The sequence below is a fragment of the Elgaria multicarinata genome, chromosome 9, assembly GCF_023053635.1.
Source record: "Elgaria multicarinata webbii isolate HBS135686 ecotype San Diego chromosome 9, rElgMul1.1.pri, whole genome shotgun sequence".
Classification (NCBI taxonomy): domain Eukaryota; kingdom Metazoa; phylum Chordata; class Lepidosauria; order Squamata; family Anguidae; genus Elgaria; species Elgaria multicarinata.
Window position 1 is genome coordinate 84,084,282 of NC_086179.1, and position 22,006 is coordinate 84,106,287.

Below are 22,006 nucleotides of genomic sequence, written 5' to 3' on the forward strand. Positions count from 1 at the left end.
TGGGGGGATGCATGTGGAGCAGGGCTACTAGCCCTGATGGTTGTGTGCTATCTCCAGTATTCAAGGCAGTAAGCCTGGGTGCCCCAGTTGCTGGGGAACAAGGGTGGGAGGGTGCTGTTGCACCATGTCCTGCCTGTTTATCCCTGGCCGATGGCTAGTTGGCCACAGTGTGAACAGAGTGCTGGACTAGATGGACCCTTGGTCTGATCCAGCATGGCTGTTCTTATAACTTTCCCGCCAGTGTGGATGATCATATAGAGAATGTCTGAAGAAGGATGTAGTCTTTGTGGATTCAGGGGCCTTAGCAAAACATTTGGGACCTTCAACAGGCCAAGAAATAATACACATTTTCATAAATTAGCATTATTCTGTTCTGTTCTATTCTTATTTATTTGAGTTTTACCTGCTTTTCGATCAAAAAAAAAATGTGCTCAAAGCAACTATTCATTGGTTTCCTCATTTATTCATAATGACATGTAAAGGTTTTGGAGAAAATGTATTTACCACATTGCCATATTTCTATTTTATCCTCTCAACACTCATGTGTTCTAGGCATGTGGAGAGGATGTGACTTACCCTGGGCCATCCAATAATCTCCATGATGAAATGAGGGCTTCAACATGATGAAATGAAGGCTCCAACAATCTATCCATTTTATAACTCATAGGTTCATTCAGCCTTGTTTCTAAACCATGCCCTAACTTTACTTCTTGACATCAGATCAGCTATCTTGTTATGATGAAATGGAAAACAAAAATGGATAATATTAAAAGCTATGTGGTCTTACAACAGTGAAAGCAATATCTAGCTCTATTTTTTTTTAAAAAAAAACCATAATCTTTTAATAAACTAATAATGTATTCAGACTAGTCACTCTCTAGTTTTACAGCTGATAAATTAAGTGAAATATATGTTTGAAATTATCTCAGTAAATCAATGGATCCAAAAGAGGTGGCAGAGATTTTGATCTAGTCATTACTCTCTGCATATAAGAAGTTAACACAATAAAAATGAAATGCTGAAATTGATTTCTTTCCACTTCAAATGGAGGTGTAAAGTGTCTGTTTTTTAAACCAAGTGATCCACATATATTGAAGCAGTCTAAAAGAAAGAAAACCATACTTCTCTGGTCCTACACAAGTCGTATTAGGGGAAGAATCACTAACAAATGTTAAGTCTGTTAACGTTGTCAGGAAGGAGCACAGCTTTTCAAGTTTAAGCCACTAGGCGGCAATCTAGTAAAATAAATATGTTTCAACAGGACTTGAAACTGTTTCTAAGGGGAAATTTTTAATTCCTTTCTACTTAGAACTTAGTACATCAGCACTCAGTCTCGGAACATATTTTAAATGACAGTGGTCCACCCAGGACTAGGTGGAGTAATAATACAAATAGTTCATCTTTAGCCACTACACCACACATGTCCCTTTATTTCTGGAGATGTTTCTGCCATACCATTTCCTAGCATTGCATATTCAGGAAAGGAGCTTTTGCAGTCGTGTGTGTGTGTGTGTTTGTGTTTCTAAATAGGTATTTAAATATCAATTTCTTCTTTGAAACACCCTTGGGCAATTATTTTTCATCCTCATAACCACTGCATAAACATGACTGAAATGAATAAAAATAAAGCCCACCTCATAATAGGCTAAGGAATCTTTCTCCTGCTACTTGCCTATCTGCCTGCAGCCCTCGCCTAGTATTCTTACAATATCAGAAGAAGTTCATGGTATGTGATATGTTTGCTTGTCATATTGTCTCAACCTCTGGAGAACTCCATAAGAACATAAGAAGAGCCCTGCTGGATCAGACCAAGGGTCCATATAGTCCAGCATTCTGTTCACACAGTGGCCGGACAGCTGCCAATAGGAAACCCATGTCCCGAGTGCAACAGCACCATCCTGCCCATCTTCCCCAGAAAATGATGTACACAGGCATACGGCTTCTGATATTGGAAGAGCATACAGCCATCAGGGCAAGTAGCCACCAATAGCCTTATCCTTCATGAATTTGTCCAATCCTCTTTTAAAGCCATCCAAATTGGTAGCCATCACTATATGTTGCAGTAGTGAATTCCATAGTTACACGCTGTGTGGAGAAGTACTTCCTTTTTTCCTGTCCTGAATCTCCCACCAAACAGATTCATTGACTGCAACAGGGAACTGGTGCTATGGGCAAAACAGCCCACCATGAACCCTTAACTACTGCAGAAAATTTAAAGTATAGGAGGCCATAAGGCGTGAACAACAGCACAACTCCATGCAGAAGTAAGTTCCACTTGGTTCAATGGGATTTACTCCCAGGTAAGTGTATAGCATTGCAACCTAAAGGAAGTTAAGTATGTTTGGATGTGGGATGCATTCCAGCACATGGCACTGATATAGGGGGAAATCCTATCTCTTTAAACTCATTCAAAAGAAGCATATTGCTGCATTCAACTGTTGCGTTGGGAATATAGAAATGTGAAACTATATAGCCAGCATGTTTCAGCCTAATCAGATTTTGCTGTGGCTGATTTTTTTTCAATCTACCAAGGGTTGTGGCTGCCTTGCTCCTACCGCGATGGCTAAAGCAGCTTGGCGACCCAGATGTATCCATACATATTAAATGAGCAGTAGTGAAATATATGTAATTCCAAGAGGCTTTTCTTTGTAACTAAATCCAGCTTTGCGATTTCCCTTTGTCTGGGTGTGCGTGCCTGTATGTTCAGTAATAGGATCTTAGGGTTACTTCTTAAAAACAGCCAAATTGGAATATTACCAGCATATCTAAAACCTAGTATATATTTGAGTGGCTAGAATGGGATATATATGAAGGTCCTTTGGTGAACAGAAGGGGAAATAGGGCTTATTGCAAGTCAGTTTTTTTACATGCAATCCAAATCAATGAAGGTTCATGAATAAGTAGGTTGGATCCTGAGCAGGCTTCTGCATGTGCAATGGGACTTTCCCACCCCCTGATCCCCACTACAGCTTCCTGCACCTCCTTCAAAACCACTCAAGGACAGGGAACCCTGTGGAATAGCATGCCATAGGGTGCAGGGGGCGTGCAGTGGAGCAGAGAGCAAAAGGTTAACTCCTCTACCGGTAGTAGCCAAGGCCAAAAAGAAAAGACGACAAACAGCCAAGGCCAAAAAGAAAAGAAGAAAACCTCTCAATTTCACCTAGTGAGCTTGTTGTATGATGCAGCCCGACTGCCACTCGTGAGCAATTCCTACAATTTGCAATAGGACCTAAGGTAATTCTGTAGAATTACCATTCCGAATCATTTGACGATCCACAGATATTGGATCAAAATGCAAGACCAAATGCACATTTTGGGTTGCGTTTGTCGCTGAAATTGCACATCTGTTATAACATACAACAGCAAAAGATATCAAATTAAATTAATGTCAATGCAAGTGTTATGATGGATGAACATTTATCATTAAAGGTGGAAATATAGTAGTTCAGAGAATATCTGTGAGTGAATCTTTACTGCATAGAAAGGGAGAAAATCTGAGTACAGAGCAATCTCCATCACTTCCAATATCCTATCAGTGCTAGTTTCTAAGTAGTTGTGGTCAATTATTTTCTTTTGGAATCCCAAACCAACCTACCTGATGAGCTAATTTCCTCCTCTAACATGGCCTTCATTTATCAATTAAAAAGAAAAATAGACACAGCTGTGAGTAGGGATGGGTGAGAACTTCATGCAGTTTATTTTTTATAATAACAAAATACACAAATTTCTTTATAAATGGGACAAAAGGAATTTACAATGACATTGAAATCTGTATCTAGCACCTCTCTCTCTTTTTAAAAATCTACCAGAGGCACGGGGGGTGGGGGCGGGTTCCTCCAAAGGATCCAGGAGAGTGGCAACAAGGGACAGGGACTTCTCTGTGGTGTCCCCCCCCAAAAAAAAAATTATGGAATGGTCTCCCCAAGTAGCCTACCTGCCGCCAACACTGGTATCTTTTTGACACCAGGTTAAAACTGCCCTGTTCTCTCAGGCATCTGGCAACATATAAATGAGTTTTTAATCAGTTCAAGGGTTGTCTTTCGTTGATTGGTTAAAACAATGTTATCTTTGTGCTACCTGTTTATCATAGAATCACAGAATAGTAGAGTTGGAAGGGGCCTATAAGGCCATCGAGTCCAACCCCCTGGTCAATGCAGGATTCCACCTTAAAGCATCCCTGACAGATGGTTGTCCAGCTGCCTCTTGAATGCCTCTAGTGTGGGAGAGCCCACAACCTCCCTAGAAAACTGGTTCCATTGCCGTACTGCTCTAACAGTCAGGAAATTTTTCCTGATGTCCAGCCGGAATCTGGCTTCCTGTAACTTGAGCCCGTTATTCCGTTTCCTGCACTCTGGGAGGATCGAGAAGAGATCCTGTCCCTCCTTTGTGTGACAACCTTTCAAGTATTTGAAGAGTGTGATTGAGTCTCCCCTCAACCTTCTCTTCTCCTGGCTAAACATGCCCAGTTGTTTTATGTAAATAGTTTTGCATGTTGTATAACGTATTTCTAATGTGTGTGTTTTTTTAAAATGTGAATCACCCAGATTGTTGGGTGAAATAAAGAGAGGCTTGCAGGGGGACGTACGCAAGAGCTCCATCCAGAGCTTGCACGTGTCCCCTCCATGCAAGTCCCGTTCCCCCAAGTTGCACCTGTAGTGCAGAATCAGCAATTGCAAGAGACTTGTGCTTCCTTTCAACCACAAGCAATTTAACACCCTAAGCCACTCACAGAAATGAGCTTTCAATTTTCCTAAGCATACAAACCCCCAATTTTCCAGAAGGCAAGGAATGTTTTATTTCTGGTTCCCAAACACTAAGGCCATGGCTAGACGAGGCGGTTGGAGGGTGACGATCTCGCAATTTTATGATCGCAAGATTGTCGCCCTCGTCTACACGTGGCACACGCCATCACAGACACCATTTTGAATCTATTTTTCTTAAAGTAACAGGAGCGCATGAACGCTTCACCAAAATTGTAAGGTTTAAAAAAACAACCTCACTTTCCCCCCACCTCTGATGGGCACAGAGCTCCTGAGGAGCTCTGTGCCCCATGCCTGGATCCCAGGTCCTCACGGTTACTCGCAAGGAGCCAGGACAACCCGCAATGCCCAGACACACATTCCGCAGTCTCAGGATCATCCTGAGACTGTGGAAAAAGCGGGGGGAAAGGGCCTGACGATATCCTGGGGCAAGGGAGGGATTATCCCTCCCTGCTCCCGGCATGCCCTGTGCACCATGTGAATGCACAGGGATGATCACAGGGCAATTCCCAGGATATCGGCTGGTCTAGCTATGCCCTAAGCATTGGGTGGCAATGATGGGACCGTGATCTTAAGTAGGGCCTTTCCTTTGCCCACAGTGTTTTCCCTCTGCAGGCTCAAAAGTGAAGTCTCTTCTCTGGAAACCTCAGCTTACCCACAATCATAAACAAATTATGCTCTCTCTGTCAACATGAGAAACCCAGTCTCTAAATCATAGCATGCTGGGATTGAATTGTAACCCCTATCATCTACCACTTCCAGCTATCAAAGCATATAACCGGATTAGTGGGGGAACAGCTGTATTGCGCATACATTTAAGCTCTTTTAAACAGCAGGCATCCTTTCTGCCACAAAGCACGCCACTCCAGATAGCGTAAATGCAAATTCCAGGGGAAATTAGAACACATTAATCCCTGACAGTCTTTACATGACTTAAATACCTCCTGCAGCCCTTTCCTCCCTGGAAATAAATTGGAAGGACTAGAGAGAAAACACAGGGTGAAAGTGATGCAAGCACCTATATCCCCCACTCTGCTCCGACCTCGAGTCAGGGTAATTCTCGTTACACTGAGCACGGCTGATTAGATCGGCATCACTTAAGAAATGACTGATATGTGTAAATCCCACTTACTCAGGCACTGGCACGAAGATTACGGCTTCGTAAGAGGGGATTGTATCTCATTTCTAGATGTCGTTGAGAAAGCCTAATGATCTAATTACATGGGCTCCTTGCAAGGAAGGGTGAGATATAAAACAAATAAATACACTCCAAAACAAAACAAAACAAATGGCCACCAGTAGCGCATCCAGTTTATAAATGTATAGATTCAAAAAAAAAAAACTTTAAAAATTATAGATTTTAATTTTATATAGGGAGAGATTTGAGAATATGAAATGTTTTGGTGTAAAAGACCAGTTATTAATAACAAACAACAGCAACACTGTTGTTGTGATTTATATGAAGTTTGGATTATGGCTATGGCTATGCACATTCCATGATTCAATACAAATAAAGGTGCAAAATGCATTCTTCGGTAATTCAACTCAAGTACAAGCGCAGGATAGCAGGATTCTATTCTAGGTAGACTTTCTGGAATGGCTTGGCGACATTTCTGAGGCTGGAGATGAGAGGGCATCAAGAAAACACAGCCAGAATCAAGAGGAAGGGCATTTTGCTATTTATTCCACCTCCCATGTTCATGAGGCACCAGGCAAAGCTAAGCTCTTCTCCTGATATGCCAGGTGCCATCTTCTGCCTCCCACCAGCCATAAAAGGTTCTAACCATGACTCAGGCCCCCTGAGTGACAGGGCCCAAGAGACCTCAGGAGACCTCACAACTGTAAGTGCAAGTCTACCATGCTCTCTGTTGGACCATGGGGAGAAGAGCCAGCCTTGATTTCAAATCTCTGTCACCATCTTGGGTCCAGTAGTCAAGGAAACGTCAATTTTTACAGTAATGGTTCTTGAGTAGTTTCATGACACAGGCAAGTTACATGGCCCCAAGTGAGCCAATTAGTTTCTGGGCGAAGTATTAAGTGTTGGTTATCACCTTTAAAGCCCTACATGGTTTGGATCGCCTTCTCCCATACAATCTAGCCCACACACTCAGGTCCTCTGGGAAGAATCTACTCCAGCTAACAAAAACAAGGCTGACAACTATTACCCAGAGGACCTTTTCTTCTGCCGTTCCCAGTTTGTGGAATGGCTTGCCAGGAGAGATTCCTCAACTTAACAGTCTTCCGGAATTTAAGAAAGCCATAAAGACTGATCTCTTCCGCCAGGCCTACCCAGTTGAATTTTAAGATGCCTTTTAATAGTTTGCTGCTTTTAATAATGTATTAGTTTTAAATGTTTTAATTAGTTATATGTATTTTATTGTGTTTGTATTTGTGTTGTACCCCGCCTCGATCCAGAGGGAGAGGCGGGTAACAAATTATTATTATTATTATTATTATTACTACTACTACTACTACTACTACTACTACTGCAGGAGTTTCCAAAGCTTTCTTGTTCCGTGTTCCTCTTTTGCAGGGGGTTAAGTAATTTTATGGTCATGCTTACCGCACAGTGACCCTCCTTGTGTGATGGTACAGGAGCATGCCTTTCCCCTCTTCCACACACAGAGAATATAATGTGTTAAGCAGGTGCCCCCCAACAAGAGGCCCATTCACACATAATCTGATGTTACACTATCTTTAATGGGGAAAGAACTGGGTTTGTGTGTGTGGCAGGGAGGGGCCAACACGCTAAGCCATAATGTTTAGCCCAAAATGCTTAATCACCGTGGCTTAGCATGTCTGCAACCTTCTTCTCTCTGGCCTTCCTTCTTCTCACATCAGTCCGTTGGTTTCTGTTCACCACTCTGCCGCAAAGATCATCTTCTTAGCTCGCCGCTCCGACCATGTTACTCCGCTTCTGAAATCTCTTCATTGGCTTCCAATTCACTTCAGAATCCAATATAAACTTCTCCTGTTAACCTTCAAAGCTTTTCACGGTCTAGCTCCTTCCTATCTCTCCTCTCTCATCTCACACTATTGCCCCGCTCGTGCTCTTCGCTCCTCTGATGCCATGTTTCTCGCCTGCCCAAGAGCCTCTACTTCCCTTGCTCGGCTTCGTCCATTTTCGTCTGCTGCCCCTTACGCCTGGAACGCTCTTCCAGAACATTTGAGAACTACAAGTTCAACCGCAGCTTTTAAAGCTCAGCTAAAAACTTTTCTTTTCCTAAAGCTTTTAAAACTTGATGTTGTGCAGACTTCTACTGTTACTTTCTACTGTTAGTTTTTCCCTACCCTGTGCCTGCTTACCCTTCCCTGTACCTGTTTGCATTCTCTTCCCCTCCTTATTGTTTTACTATGATTTTATTAGATTGTAAGCCTATGCGGCAGGGTCTTGCTATTTACTGTTTTACTCTGTACAGCACCATGTACATTGATGGTGCTATATAAATAATAATAATAATAATAATAATAATAATAATAATAATAATAATAATAATGTCATCTGAACAGGGTCATGTATTTGTAGGGGAGCTCTGTTTGTGGAACCTCAACCTGAAGAAGGTTAGCTAAGCTCAGCTTTTCATAGTCAGCAGGGGAAAAGCCATGAAAACCTGCTTTTGCTGTGTCCATTTTGGGCTGAGCTGGGTGTTTAATTTGTGCTGTTGCACCCTTTTATGCAGCTATCTTCGACATTTCTACCTTAAGAAGAATGGGGATTTAGAAACAACAAACATTCATGGTGTTTTATTAGCATTACTGTTTGATTATGATGGTGGGTGGGTGGAAGGGAAAAACTGTCTTGAATTGCTTTTGCTGATATATAGACACACACACACACACACACAGAGAGAGAGAGAGAGAGAGAGAGAGAGAGAGAGAGAGAGAGAGAGAGAGAGAAAATAAAACAATGGAAGGCTGAAGATGTTGAATGCCTTTGTATTGGATTATGTTGAATTTTCCCAATCAAAGCAGTAAAACGTATTTTTTAAAAAACACCCTGCAACCAAAATGACTCAGCCAAAGCTGTTCTATTTTCGCTGCAATCGCCTGAAGTGGATCTCCTGGCACAGTCAAGTTTTGATTCTCCGTTTCTTATTGTAGAAAGGCGGCAGCAGAGGGGAGAGATTTCTACTGAAATCCACTCAGCCCTTAACTACTCCAATCAAATATCATATAATATTTATGGAGTGATGCAAATTTAAAGCTATATGTTATGTAAATTGAATTGTCATCATCCAATTTTCTCTAGCTGTTTATGATGAGACGGCGTCCCATTGAAAGAGTGGCATGAAAAATCACTGTAAAATCTGCCACGTGCTGTTAAAGCACCTATGTTGGACATTTCCCTTCCCTTGAAGCTTAATTCTTTGAGACAAAGTATCCCTGACTTCCACAGCAAAGTCTCAAATGCTATGAAGAGAAGAAGAAGAAGAAGAAGAAGAAGGAGAAGGAGAAGGAGAAGGAGAAGGAGAAGGAGAAGGAGAAGAAGTTGAAATGCTGATGTACAGAGTGAGCCCCGTTTTCACTGCAGAGAGTGATGTAAACATACTGACAGTGTTTTAAAATCCCACGAGGATCAGAGAGGTCCTAATTTTAATTTGGTGCCAGATCCTTTGCCCACACTAAGCCATTTGGCAAAGGATCTAAGGAGTTTGGCTTTGACGTATTGAAAGACTATGCCCCAGAAGAAGAAGAAAAAAAGAAAAATCAAAGAGAAGCAGAGCTGTAAAAGTGCACATACAGTATAAACTCAAGGTCTATTTGAACATACATTACAGAAAGTCAGCTAGCAGCCAAGTGTTCCAAAGAAAAATAAATCAGGAAAGGGCTACAATGAAGGAATCACTGGCTGACCATTTGTTCCCACTATAGTATCTAATTCCAAGGACCAGCCTTATGCACTTCAGGCATGCAAGCCAGGATATCGTCCTAGGTCTCTTCCAGTGACTCCTTCTCAGTATGAAAAGTAGGTGCTTTGGCAGAAACTTCACCATCTTATGCACCTCTGCTGTTCATTAGAAGACAAAGGCTGTAGGACCTTTCTTACTTTCTGCTCCAGGGGTGAAGAACAACGAAGAATATGTCAGAAGACCAGTCGAAGTGAATAAATGGAGAACTTGGCAAAAGACTGCTGCTAGTCTTATCAGTGAGAGAAAATAACGCTTTGTTGTGTTACTGGGAATGTGTGCATCAGTGGAACCAATGTTGCCAGCCCTTTAGCTCTTGCTCAATTCAAAATATATGGCCCCTGGTTTTTTAAAAAATGTTGCTGTACCTCTGCAGAGCTAATAGCAGCTTCAGAATGGGGAGGCAAATTAGGGAAAGTGCCTAGGGGGGAAAACGGTTACACTTCTCCCCCACCCCAGCTCTGCTCCATTCAAATTCAGAGCCCTCCATTCCTCCTAAATTGAGGTTTTCTTTAAAGAATGTTTGGATCATGCTTGCTTTGCATGGCTTAAGGAGTTGACAACACCATTTAAAGACAGCTAGTGGCCTTAGTGATGGAATAGTTGGTTTCTCATTCTTCTTAAAGGGGAATATGCCCCCCTAGCTCCTCCTTTGCACTGAATCTATGCCCCCAAATCATCACCATTGATGATGGATTGTTTAACTGATAGGGACAGGACAAAGAACTGAGTCCAGGTTGAAACATGGTTTTTTTTTAATATTATACACCCCCTTGTGAACCGCCCAGAGAGCTTTGTGAAACGCCCAGAGAGCTTCGGCTATTGGGCGGTATAAAAATGTAATAAATAAATAAATAAATAAATTGAAACAAAAAGGTTACTTTTTTGTTGTCGTGACTCCTAGGGCTCTTCTACACCTAAGGGTGTAGAGGGAGAGAGGAGGATCATGGACTTACCTGCTTCCGCGATCCTCCCCCAGTATCTAGACGGTTGCACAACATCCCAGAAGAGAAGAGGGATGTTGCAGCCACCTTTTTTCTTTTTAATGAAGAGGAGTTGGTCATGCAATTGTAAGGTTTCTTTTTAAAGCATTTGAACTGTTCTCATCCGCCCACCCCCGATGGGTCCGGACTGCCCCCGTGCAGCTCCATGCCTGTTTTAAGAGCCCTGCTACTTGCGGGGAGGAAGGGAGAATCCAGGAGCGGGCACCACAGTGCCATGGTCCTCGGTATGGTCCAGGAACTACAGGTAAAATCAGGATAATCGAGGTCTCGGTTATCCTGGGAAAATGAAGGGGTCGTCCCTTCTTGCCCCCGGATCCCCTATGCATCTTTTGGATGCACAGGGATGATCTAGGGATGACCCCAGGATAAAAGTATGGTGTAGACATGTCCCTAAAGTAGTATACTCATTAATGGCTCTCTCTATAAAGGATCTGGGCTTCTTGAAGCCCTTCAGATGTTATGGCCTACAACATGGTGTTGAACCTCTTTAAGCCTGGAGGCTGTATTCTATTTCAGAGATGCTCTTGGATGACACATTCCAGTGGTGGGCGAGACCAAAGGAATGGAGGGTGGGGTGGAGGGGCAAGTCTCAAAATGCTTACTGCCAGTAGCCAAGCCTTAGAAGAGGCATTTCAGCCTTTTAGAGTGGGGGGAAAAACTGCACAAAAGCCAAGGAAGTAGCAACTGATCAGTGATTGTGGGAAAGATGAAGAGTGTTTGGCCATTTGGGCACCCAGGCCTGAGGTTCCAGACCCCTAAGGCCTACACTTCCCATCAACCTTGGTATGCTTACCCAATGGTGAGGGATGATGGGAGGTATAAGCCAAAATATCTGGAGTGACACGCCTTGCCCATCTCTACTCTCTATAATGATTAATCGCCATCAACAACATCTTCATCATCAAAATCTCAAGAGATTAACCAGACCAAACTTGCTAATAACTCTTCTATATGGGGGACATTCAACAGACACCACAAAGAACACTGGAAATGAATCCTGCCTTCATAATCCCTTAAAAATAATATAGTGAAGAGCAAAGGGTAGATCTTACTTTTGAATGTCCATGTTTAGAAACAAATACTAATAATCGACAACCCACATACATTTTCAATTAATCTCCAAAATAGAACATCTGGACATGTTCTCCATTGATTAGAGATGTACAAATCATGTTGGATTTGTCTCAGGTCGCCTCAAAATTCCTACAATTGTCCCACCTAAGGTGGCCCCTTCCTAATTTACCTAGAACTTTATATAACACTATATTTTAACAACATTATGAAAACTCTAATTTTAAAATGCAAATCAAGTTCTTGTGTGCTTGGTGTCTGTCTGTCTTTGCAAATGACTTTCTTGGGCCACTGTTTCTGAATTAAGTGAGGAAGAGAGAGATACTCACTGAAACGACGTTCACAAAATCGTCATCAGACAATGTTTCTAGCATTTCAATGACGGACGTTCGGATCAACTTCAGCGTCAATCCACTGACACTGCCGCTCCTACAAATGAGGTTTTTTAAAAGCAAAAGATTCTGTCAATACAAAGAGAGCAGCTTAGGCTTCACAAGAGAGCTCATGTATGATTCTGAATACACTAAGGCAGGGCTGGGGACTTTCTGGCCCACAGGCCAAATGCAGATGTCACGGCATCTCAGTTGAGACCTTGGGACTCATTCCAAGCGACTGCCCCCATTCCAGATTACTCAGAGGAGTCTGTGGGCATGGCTAGACGAGGGGGGAGGAGGGGGATGTGCTTGGGATATGATGAGCGCAAGATCCTCCCCCTCAGTCTACACGTGGTGTGCGACGTCCCAGGAGGAAGAGGACGTTGTGCCTGCCATTTTGTTTTTTAATCGAAAAAGAGCACAGGAGGGCTGCTATGAAAAAGTTAATTTTAAATTAAAAAGAAAGACTCCGCTCCCTCCTCCCATCCCCGATGGGCACAGAGCTCCTGAAGTGCTCCGTGCCCCATGCCCGGTTCCTGGCACCTCGCGGTTACTCACGAGGAGCTGGAGTGAAAACGGGATGCCCGGACACAAGCCCGAGAATGCAGGAAAAGTCGGGATTAAAGGGTATGCCAATATTCTGGGGAAAGGGTGGGATCATCCCTCCCTGCTCCTGGGATCCCCTGTGCATCGTTTAGATGCACAGGGATGATCCCGGGTCAATCCCTGGGATATTGGCAGGTCTAGACATGCCCTGTGTTTCTCATGTCAGTGGAGGGGTGAATCCATTCTGGGTTTCAGTCAGAACTTAATGGATAGCTCCTTTAGAATTCTGACTGAAACCCAGAGCGGATTCACTGCCCCATTGACACTGCTTGTATTTACTCCACCCTGCTCTGTCCACCAACTAAAAGCTGATGGAGGAAACCTTGTACAAGTTGAGGAAGGAGAACGCCTGGGTGCAGATGTCATTTTCTTCCTCTTTTGCACTGAGCTAAGGCAAGGCCTTGTCCATACGATTGCTCATTCATCACTCACACTCCCCAGCACTGTGCAACTGCATCCCAGGGAAGTGGTTGCATGCCACTGTGATAGGGAGCACTCTTGCCAAGTAAAAACTTTATATTCACATAGTCTTAGCAATGGGGAACATTTAGCTATATTTTTTATGACTAGCTATTCCTGTTTTATATGTATCTTATTTTTCTTGTGTTGGTTACTTTGCCTTCAGCTATTGTTCATGCTGGGGGCAATTTTCTGTTAGTAGAAAAACAGTTGATGAATTTTAAAAAAATAAATGACACATTCTGATCAACACGCTCACAGACATTCTTCTTCTTCAATGTGGACATATCCACCTTTTAGGAGCATTAATTGCAATATGCACCATGGAGACAAAGTACAACTGAAGAGAGATTTTTGCAGCCCGTACAAAGCAATATCTCAGAGATACCACAACGCCATTCCTCACTTATTTCTTGGCACCGGCCTTAACAAAGAAAGTTCCAATGAAGCAGCTTTCATCAATTGCCACCCCCAGACTTTGAGAGATCAAACCTCTGATTCTAACAAAAACGTTTGGAAGCATATTCAGCTTGCTCAATGAGAGATGGCCGCTCCAAATGTATCATGGCACTGCACAGCGTTTTTTCATTAGCACTGCAGAATGAAAAAACATCTGGCGGAAAAACGAAATGGCAAATCTCTTCCCCCCCCAAAAAAAAAAAAATTGGAAGAAATAGTAATACTAATAATAAAACGCCATTTTAACCGGCAAGGTTTACTTAGCCAGCTTTTTAATTGTTTTCTTTCTCACTCCAGAGGTCTTTTAAAAACACACACAGAGGGAAAACACTGGATGCATGAAATAATCCCTGATGAGTGGGGAATAAATAATGAATGAGGGATACTTAAAGAGGGCTGGAAAGGAGAAGACAATTCAAGCGATGCTCAAGCAGGTCGAGAGCTTTGGAATTCAATTCCAAGCCCACAAAGGAGCTCCCCTCCCGAAGGGTTCCAAACTGCTCATTAATTCACCAACAAATGTGTTGCTTTGGTCCTGTTATTTCTTCTGAATTTCTTTGTATATGCTAGCACTGGAGGCGTGGGGGTGCTGAACCTCTTTCAGCTTGTGGGCCAAATTCCATTTAAGAGAAGCTCTCTGGGTTCGCATACTAGTGGTGGGTGTGGCCATAAGCAAAAGGTGTTTCGCCAAAGAACTATATTTAGCTGAAAGCTTTTACTTCTAGTAGATAAACCTGAAACGTAGGACCAAAATACACATTATGCAGCTGGGTTTATCTTTTCTTCATTTTTTAAAAAATTAAAAGCAGCCGCCAAGACTACAAGAAATGTGTGTGTGTGTTGCTTAAACCTTTTCATTTTTCATTTTAAACTCAACGCTTCACTTTCTTTTGCACCATTCGTGGAAGTGGGTGGAGTACCCCAATCCTTTCCCCGTGGGGCAAAAATGCAGCTTGAGAATAATTTTGAGTGGGAAGACCTTTCTTTTTGCTTGCCATTCCTTCTCTGAAACTCAGAGCCTTAGGTCTTCTCTAAATGAGTGATTTATAGCATGCTCAGAACTGTTCACTCACAGAGGTTTGCGGGTTGATTACATGACATCGTTGACAGCCAGGACGTCTCCTGCACTGTCCCACCCTTATCCCTCTGTCAGAAAACACAGAGGCCCTTTCTACACCTAAGGATTATCACAGGAAATTGGAGGGATCGTCCTTGCCTGCTCCCGGGATCCCCTGTGTGTCATTTGCATGCACAGGGATGATCCCGGGATGATCCCGGGGGAAAAGGCAGGTGTAGAAATAGCCAGAGATTATCACCTTGTAAGGAAACCCCTCCCCAACAAAAATCAGCCCCATTTAAGGGTGGCATTGTGCTATAATTCTGCCACCAGATGGCACTGTTTTATTGAGTTGAATGGAGGAGGCAGAGATAGGCAGCAATCAATCCAAATCACGTGGCCGCCCATGTAATTAAGACAACTGCAATCCCAGAATGAAAACGGAAGAACAAAGCAGTGGGTTGGTTTATTTAAAAACGTAGAGAAGCTCATAGAAGCTGCTTTTGGTTAAAAAGGAAAAGAAAAGAAATGCAGAGAAAAAGATATATATGGCTGCATTTAAGGCCAGATCTACACCAAGCAGGATATGGTACTTTGAAAATGGTTTGAAAACTGTGTATGGAGTGTGTCTTGCACCCCAATAGTTGTCACCACTATCATAAGCCATTTTAAAGCAGTAGTGTAGATCCTGCCAAAGATGTTGTTTTCTGCAAATTCAACTGATTTCTTTGGGAACTGAGATTTTGACCAAAAAATTTTTAATATCAATCTTTTGTTGTGGTTTTACAAGGTCATAAAGTAAACTGGGTTTGTTTGCATTTAAAAACGTTTTCTGTAGTAGTTCTCCTGTATAAATGCCCTCAACTTCTGGCACTTACGCATCAACTAGAATGAGCATGTCTTTGGGGGATGCCGCTCCTTGGATATACCTGAAACAAACAAAAAAATAGGCAGAAAGGTATGAAATATCGAACATGTTTAAAACACTGTGCTGGCATTTGATCTACAGAAGGTCCGATGTCAAAAAAGCAGATATGGCTGAATCAAAGAGCCCTCCGACTGCATCCCAGCAGGAAACACATGCAAACACTTATTTTCTCTTTAGCATTTTTCCTTCTGGCTAACCCACGGGTCAGGTAGCAGCAGGAAATTCTGTTTAGATATGCTGTTTATTTATTTATTTATTTCAAACCTCGCCAACACAAAAGGCAGGAAGTGCTTGATAAAAGGATGCTTGTGTCAAGTTGACATGGCGACTTATTCCAACAGCTCACCTCCAGCAAGATAAACTGCTGTCATGCCTCCCTCAGATCCATCTGAGGATGACGAGGATGGAGAGGTGGCAGATCCGGGTGAGGGTCCTAGCGCAGAAATAGCCCTGGAGCCCTCACTGCCAGATAACGACCAATGCCCTGCCACAGTCCCTCTGTCTGATTCAGAGGACCAAGTCCCATTGACCCCTGCAGAGCAAAGGAGGCTTAATGTAAAAGAGCAACGGAGAAGAGTGTTGGCCCGTTTAAGGGGGAAAGCCTGCCAGGAGACAGGGGACTAATTAACAGGAGCTGCTCCAGGACGCTGGAGATAAAGTTGCTGGAATCCTACAGGCCGGCACTGAAGTGCAACATCAGATCAACCCGCTGGCGCTCTTTTACCTGCTCCTAGACCTTGAACCTCGCCCCATCTGGACACTGTGCCTTCTTTGGATTTTGGACCCTGGACTGGACAACGACCCTTCTTTGCCTTTAGTGAATCAGCTTCGAAGACCCGGTAAATTCCCAAGCCCTACTTTACCTCATCTCTCCCTCCCGTCTCTCCTGGCCTTGACGGGTTTATGGCCGGTTATCAGCAGGAGATTTACGGCCATTCCTTGGAAAGCAGCATTAGTCAGCCAGCAAAGCCTGACAACCACCACTACAAAGCCACACGTGGGTCTGAATGAGAAAAGTCCTGATTACAGATCTGCTGTTTATTTTGTTTGCTTGCTTGCTTTGCTTACTAATTGTCAGCCCCACAGGGTTGGGGAAGTAGCATCCTAGGAAAGGGTGTTTAAGCCTGTTCTTCTGTGTCTCTTCTCTAATCTGCACTCCCTACAGAGCAACTAACAGAAGGTTTGGGGTGGGGAAAAGTTAAAGAACAGTCTCCGTCTCCCAGAGCACCATTTCCCAAAATCGGGGGAGCCTCATGTGCCTGCTAATTAACAAAAGCTAAAACACAGAAGATTTGTGAGGATCTCCACGGTCACATTTAGTTGAGCTCTGATTCTGCTCTCTTTCATACACACACACACACACACACACACCAACTTTATTGCATGCTTCCCTCAATGTAAATACTGTTCTCCAGAGTAAAAACTCGTTTGAGTTTTAAGAAGTCTAAATGACACAAACATAGGTTTTACCAAGCAGGACACCTTTAAAAAATGTTACTTTATAGAAGGATAACGAATTATCTATATCAGTGTTCATCAACTTGGTGCCCTCCAGATGTGTGGGATTACAACTCCCATCACCATCAGCCAACATTGCCTTTGCCAGCCATGCTGTCTAGGGATGATGGGATCTGTAGTCTGACACATGTGTGCAACTTGAGCTTACAAACAAGCATTGTAAAATGAAAGACATTTGTATTTGAAGCTATCTGGAATAATTTTTAAAGAATGTGAAGTTACTGTGATTTGTGCTCTTCAAAAACACAGGGGTGGGGGAAGAAAAAGAATAAAGAATGTGCTACATAAATATGTGGGTAATTTCTTCCAGCTCATAACTGTGAATCTTACCAGGGTCTTCTACGGACATCATATAGATCTATCTTGTTCTGAGTTTGACTTTTGTCCACCCATGGCGATGCTGAAAGAAATATAATTCAAGCTTAATGGCACCAGTGGATAACTGCATTTAATAAGATGTTATAGTTTAAATGCTACGCGCACACTGTTTCATAACAGTAATGAATCACAGAAGCTTGAATACCACAACCACATACATAATCACAGAACTTTTTGGCTTTTGGATAACTAACAATGGAGCACACTTGCCTAAAGCTGCAATTCTAGGCGCAGATACCTGACAGTTGGGATGCTAGAGGAATTTGAGATGGACTAAAATGAGTTCGGATTTCTAAAGAACTGATCTGCAGAATCTGCTGCGGACTGTTCTCCCTAGGCTGCACAGAGTCCATGGACGTCTGGATTATTATTATTTTGCTTTCCTGAAATTTACACAAATCCGTTTGCAGGAAAATATGCAACTTCCTGCTGAGACGGATGCCATGCTAGGAAATATACATAGGGAAAAGTCAAATGGAAAGGGGGACAATATGTTACATGTTACGTAGTAACGTAAATGATGTAAATTGTTGTAAACTTTTTAATGGAATTATGTGTGTATTTTTCCGCAGAATGGGGGAAATATTCAGCTCTGTCTGTGAATGGACAACAGAAAGAATGACACTTGGGACGGATTTCACAAAATCCAGACACCCCTACCTGAGGGCAAGCCCCAATGGATAGGGTGGGGCTTACTTTTGAATAAATGTACAAAGGATTGTGCTGTGAAGGAATAGACGAATTCATGGAGGAATTTATCCATTTCTAATAGTAATTTCATTCTTTATTCACTTAGGCACGATCTATACTAGTGCTTTGTAGCAGTATTGAAGTGCACTTATAACTGTTGGGGCAGAATCCACATTCCATATTCTCCTTGCATAGTGTTGTGTCCTGCTTTTTATTCCATATTCGTAATGATTTGACACAAGGGTCATGTCTGCACCAGGGGAGCGGAGGGGGAGGATCTCGCGATATGCTGATCGTGAGATCCGCTCCCTCAGTCCATATGTGGTGCGCAACGTCCCGGGAGGAGGGAGGACGTTGCAGCCACCATTTTTTTATTGAAGATGAGAGCACAAGCGCTCCAATGTTAAGGTTAGTTTAAAAAATAATCCTGCTCCCCCCTCCAACCCCCAATGGGCACAGAGCTGAAGACCTCCGTGCCCCATGCCTGGTTCCGGGCTCCTCGCATTTACTCGTGAGGAGCTGGGACAAAACCAGGATGGCCACCCACACCTCCCACGGTCTTGGGACAATCCCAAGACTGCAGGGGGGGGGAATGGGCTAAAAGCCATCCCAGTAATCCCAGGGAAATGGAGGGATCATCCCTCCCTGCCCCTGAGATCCCCTATGCATCATCTGGATGCACAGGCATGATGCTGGGGCAATCCCCGCGATAAGACATCATCTAGACATGCCCAAGGTGTAGATCTGGCCTTAGTCACATGTCTTACAGTCACTTTGTTCTTCTTCAAAATTCCACTATCACACAAATTATATTGCATTAAGAGTCTAATACACAGATGGAATAAGTAGACACAAAATAACATGTCAATACATGCTGTCATTTCAGTAATGTGTTCTGAGAATACAGACCAGATTCCAAAGAACCACACAACGAGTTCTATATATCCATGGGGCATATATGGTTCTTTAGGCTTGTGGTTCTCAAACATGGGCAGGAGGGCACTGTTGCAGTCATGTCCTGCTATGGGTTTCCCGTAGGCAGCTGGTTGACCACTGTGTGAACAAAATGCTGGAGTAGATGGACCCTGGGTCTGTTTCAGGATGGTTCTTCTCATTTTCTTATGTCTATATGATGTATTTCCCCTCTCCTATATCACTAATTGGTAATATATGTATATTGCAGTTATGAGGCCCCTCTAATCCAGATCAGGACTGCAGTAGCAGGAGCCCTGCCCTCCACACTTACTCTAGAATAAAAAAAAAGATGTAGCTGTTCCCTATGTCTTCAAAGTAATGAGTGCTTCATTCAGCAAAGAGGGCTGAATCAAATCAATGCTGAGCTCTTCTTATCAGATTGATAACAACATTAAGTCATTTTTAAGGCCGTCTTGTTTATAAGCACATGTTGCAAACCATCACTCTAATCTACAACAAGGACAGGAGACACGACACCAAGTTGTCAATTATTCGATTCTCTGCAGAACACAGTTTGATGTTGATTGGTTACAACTAACTCCAACTTTTTATGTTTCACAGACTCCATATGGGTAGTTTAGTCTCACTTCATAAACGCAAAAACCTGTTCAAAATACAACCATGTGGAAGATTCGTCACATGGAAAGTTGATTATAGGAAGTAAAGCAGACCTTCATGCAGTTTTCGGTAATTCTCAAACTACTGCCAAGGCTAAACCTCTTTATTTTATGTAGTAGAAATCCCCCTAACTGGTGGATGGAGAGCAGCAGGGGCAACTCCTTCATATGAATGCTTTCCCCCTTTCTTTTCAACAATAGACGGTTTCTATACCAATGCTCTTATGAGTGGATCAATGCCACAAAATGAGTACAACCCAACTGGGATGAAGCTTCCATTTGTAGTGACACCTTCACTGGAAGACCTTGAAAGCTTCTTCATTGTATTCTCTTATCTTTGAACAAAGATGGTCAGAAAGGGGTCCTTGTTAACCACACAGTTATGATTACTAAGCCTTTGGCTGTACAACTTCCTTTTAGACTTTTAAACACATAAGTGTATTCATATTGATTTGATATCAGTGCCTGTTAGCTCACTGTTCACCTCAAAGCGATACCGCTTTCAATCAATTCCAAGGAATATTGTCGTGTTTCCAAAGAACTTAATGGGAGACAATAAAGAGGTCTGCCAAGTAATCCACAAAGCTTTATTCAAGCAATAAACATCTCTTCCCACTTGAAGAGAGTCTAACCTCTAGGAATTTTCCTCTAGGCAAAACTATGCAAACTAAGCAAGACAATTGTCCTTTCAAGGAGAATGGAAAGCCTTTTCCCAGAATGCTTTAACTTCAGGGAGACTGGTTCTGATGCAGCTTCTGGTGAGATGCTAGCTGGGCTGACTTTCTCTCACCTTCCTTTAACTCTGCCCATTTCAGTCTAGCCTCTCCATGCCCTCCCCCTCAGAAGAATACTGATTTCCCACTGACTGTGTGTTGTTTACCCTTGAGGAGATAAGCTCTGGAGAGGGTTCATTCCCAGCTGGTGAAGAGCTCGTGAGAGCCGCCTCCCCCACTGGTATAGTCTGGGATGTTTCTGGTGCCATCTCCTCTGCTTCAGAGTCTGATTCTGATGGATCGTCTGAAACTCCTTCCCCCAACCTAAGCGGAGCACGGCTAGACATGACAAATATGTGATCGTACTGCTTTGCAAATCACAAAGCAAGTGACACAGAGGCTCAGTTCAGACAACACGTTAGTCAACACAGTGTGAAAATTCCCACAATGGCTGAGCTTTTTGGAGGTACTCCCCACACAACTATTTCCAACTCCAACGTTGTGCGACTGTGGGCTACTGCGGAGTTGAGTAAAATCCAATGCAACATTTGATTGACAGTTCCTCTGCCTTTTCTCTTCCCCCAGTCCTCCCGATGGTATCCCATCAGCCACTGCTGCAAAAAAACAATCCCAGCGGCTCTCCTAGAGTGGCACTCGCGCCTTTCGCCGCTCTTGCCAGGGAACTCTGCAGCCAGTGGGAAAAGTCAACTCAATGCAATGGAAAACTCCACAGAGCCCTCCACATAACACACGACACAGTGGCTGTGCAGGAACTCTCCTCTGCACAGCGTGGATATTCAACATGTAGTGTTTTCCAAAAAAAAAACTCTACCATGGGCTGGAGTTTCCCACCAGACAACACCATGGAGTTCTAAAACCACCGTTGAGAAACATGATTTATTTATTTATTTATCTGAACTGAGCCAGAAAGTCTCTTTTGGCCCAACTTTTCAAATTTTAGAGGAGAAAATAGTTTCTTTCCTGCACTATTTATATCGATTATGTATTCGTAACCAGGCACGATGCAGCTCAGGTTAAGACCTGTGCATCCTGATCCTACACTTGTAAATCTCAGTGAGTTTGCTTGGAAGAGTGCAAAGGACTGCTGCCTCTTTGTTCCAAAATAATAAAAGAGATTTATTAATAACTGATTGCATTCAACCAGTGGAGACTGGTGGTTCCGATGCCAGTGGGGGCAATGAATCCACTCCAGGTTTTAATCAGAACCAGTCAGAACTCTAAAGGAACTATCCAAGGTGCTTCTGAACCCTGGGTAACTCCTTTAGAGTTCTGATTGGTTCTGACAGAAACCCGGAGCGGATTCCCTGCCCCCACTGACATCAGAGCTACCAGCCTCACTGCGTTCAACTAGACTTTTCCTATAGCTATAACGGCTGTAAATGAGTGTTTTTCAAATTAGTTTTTGCTGCATAGCCAAAAATATATGGGATTAATATGTCTCCTTCTACATTCCAATATCATTAAAGAAA

At 43.0% G+C, this 22,006-nt stretch overlaps 1 protein-coding gene across 2 annotated transcripts in view; it reads right to left on the bottom strand.

Annotated features, from left to right (window-relative positions):
• Positions 1-22,006, bottom strand: part of CACNA2D1 (calcium voltage-gated channel auxiliary subunit alpha2delta 1) — a 488,318-nt gene that overhangs the window by 108,550 nt on the left and 357,762 nt on the right. For both annotated transcript variants that reach the window (XM_063134222.1, XM_063134221.1), the window contains exons 8-10: positions 17,474-17,543; positions 15,576-15,626; positions 12,072-12,171 (exon numbers count right to left, since the gene is read on the bottom strand). In XM_063134222.1, the coding sequence (XP_062990292.1) occupies positions 12,072-12,171; positions 15,576-15,626; positions 17,474-17,543 (221 nt within the window). The remainder of the gene's footprint in view (positions 1-12,071; positions 12,172-15,575; positions 15,627-17,473; positions 17,544-22,006) is intronic.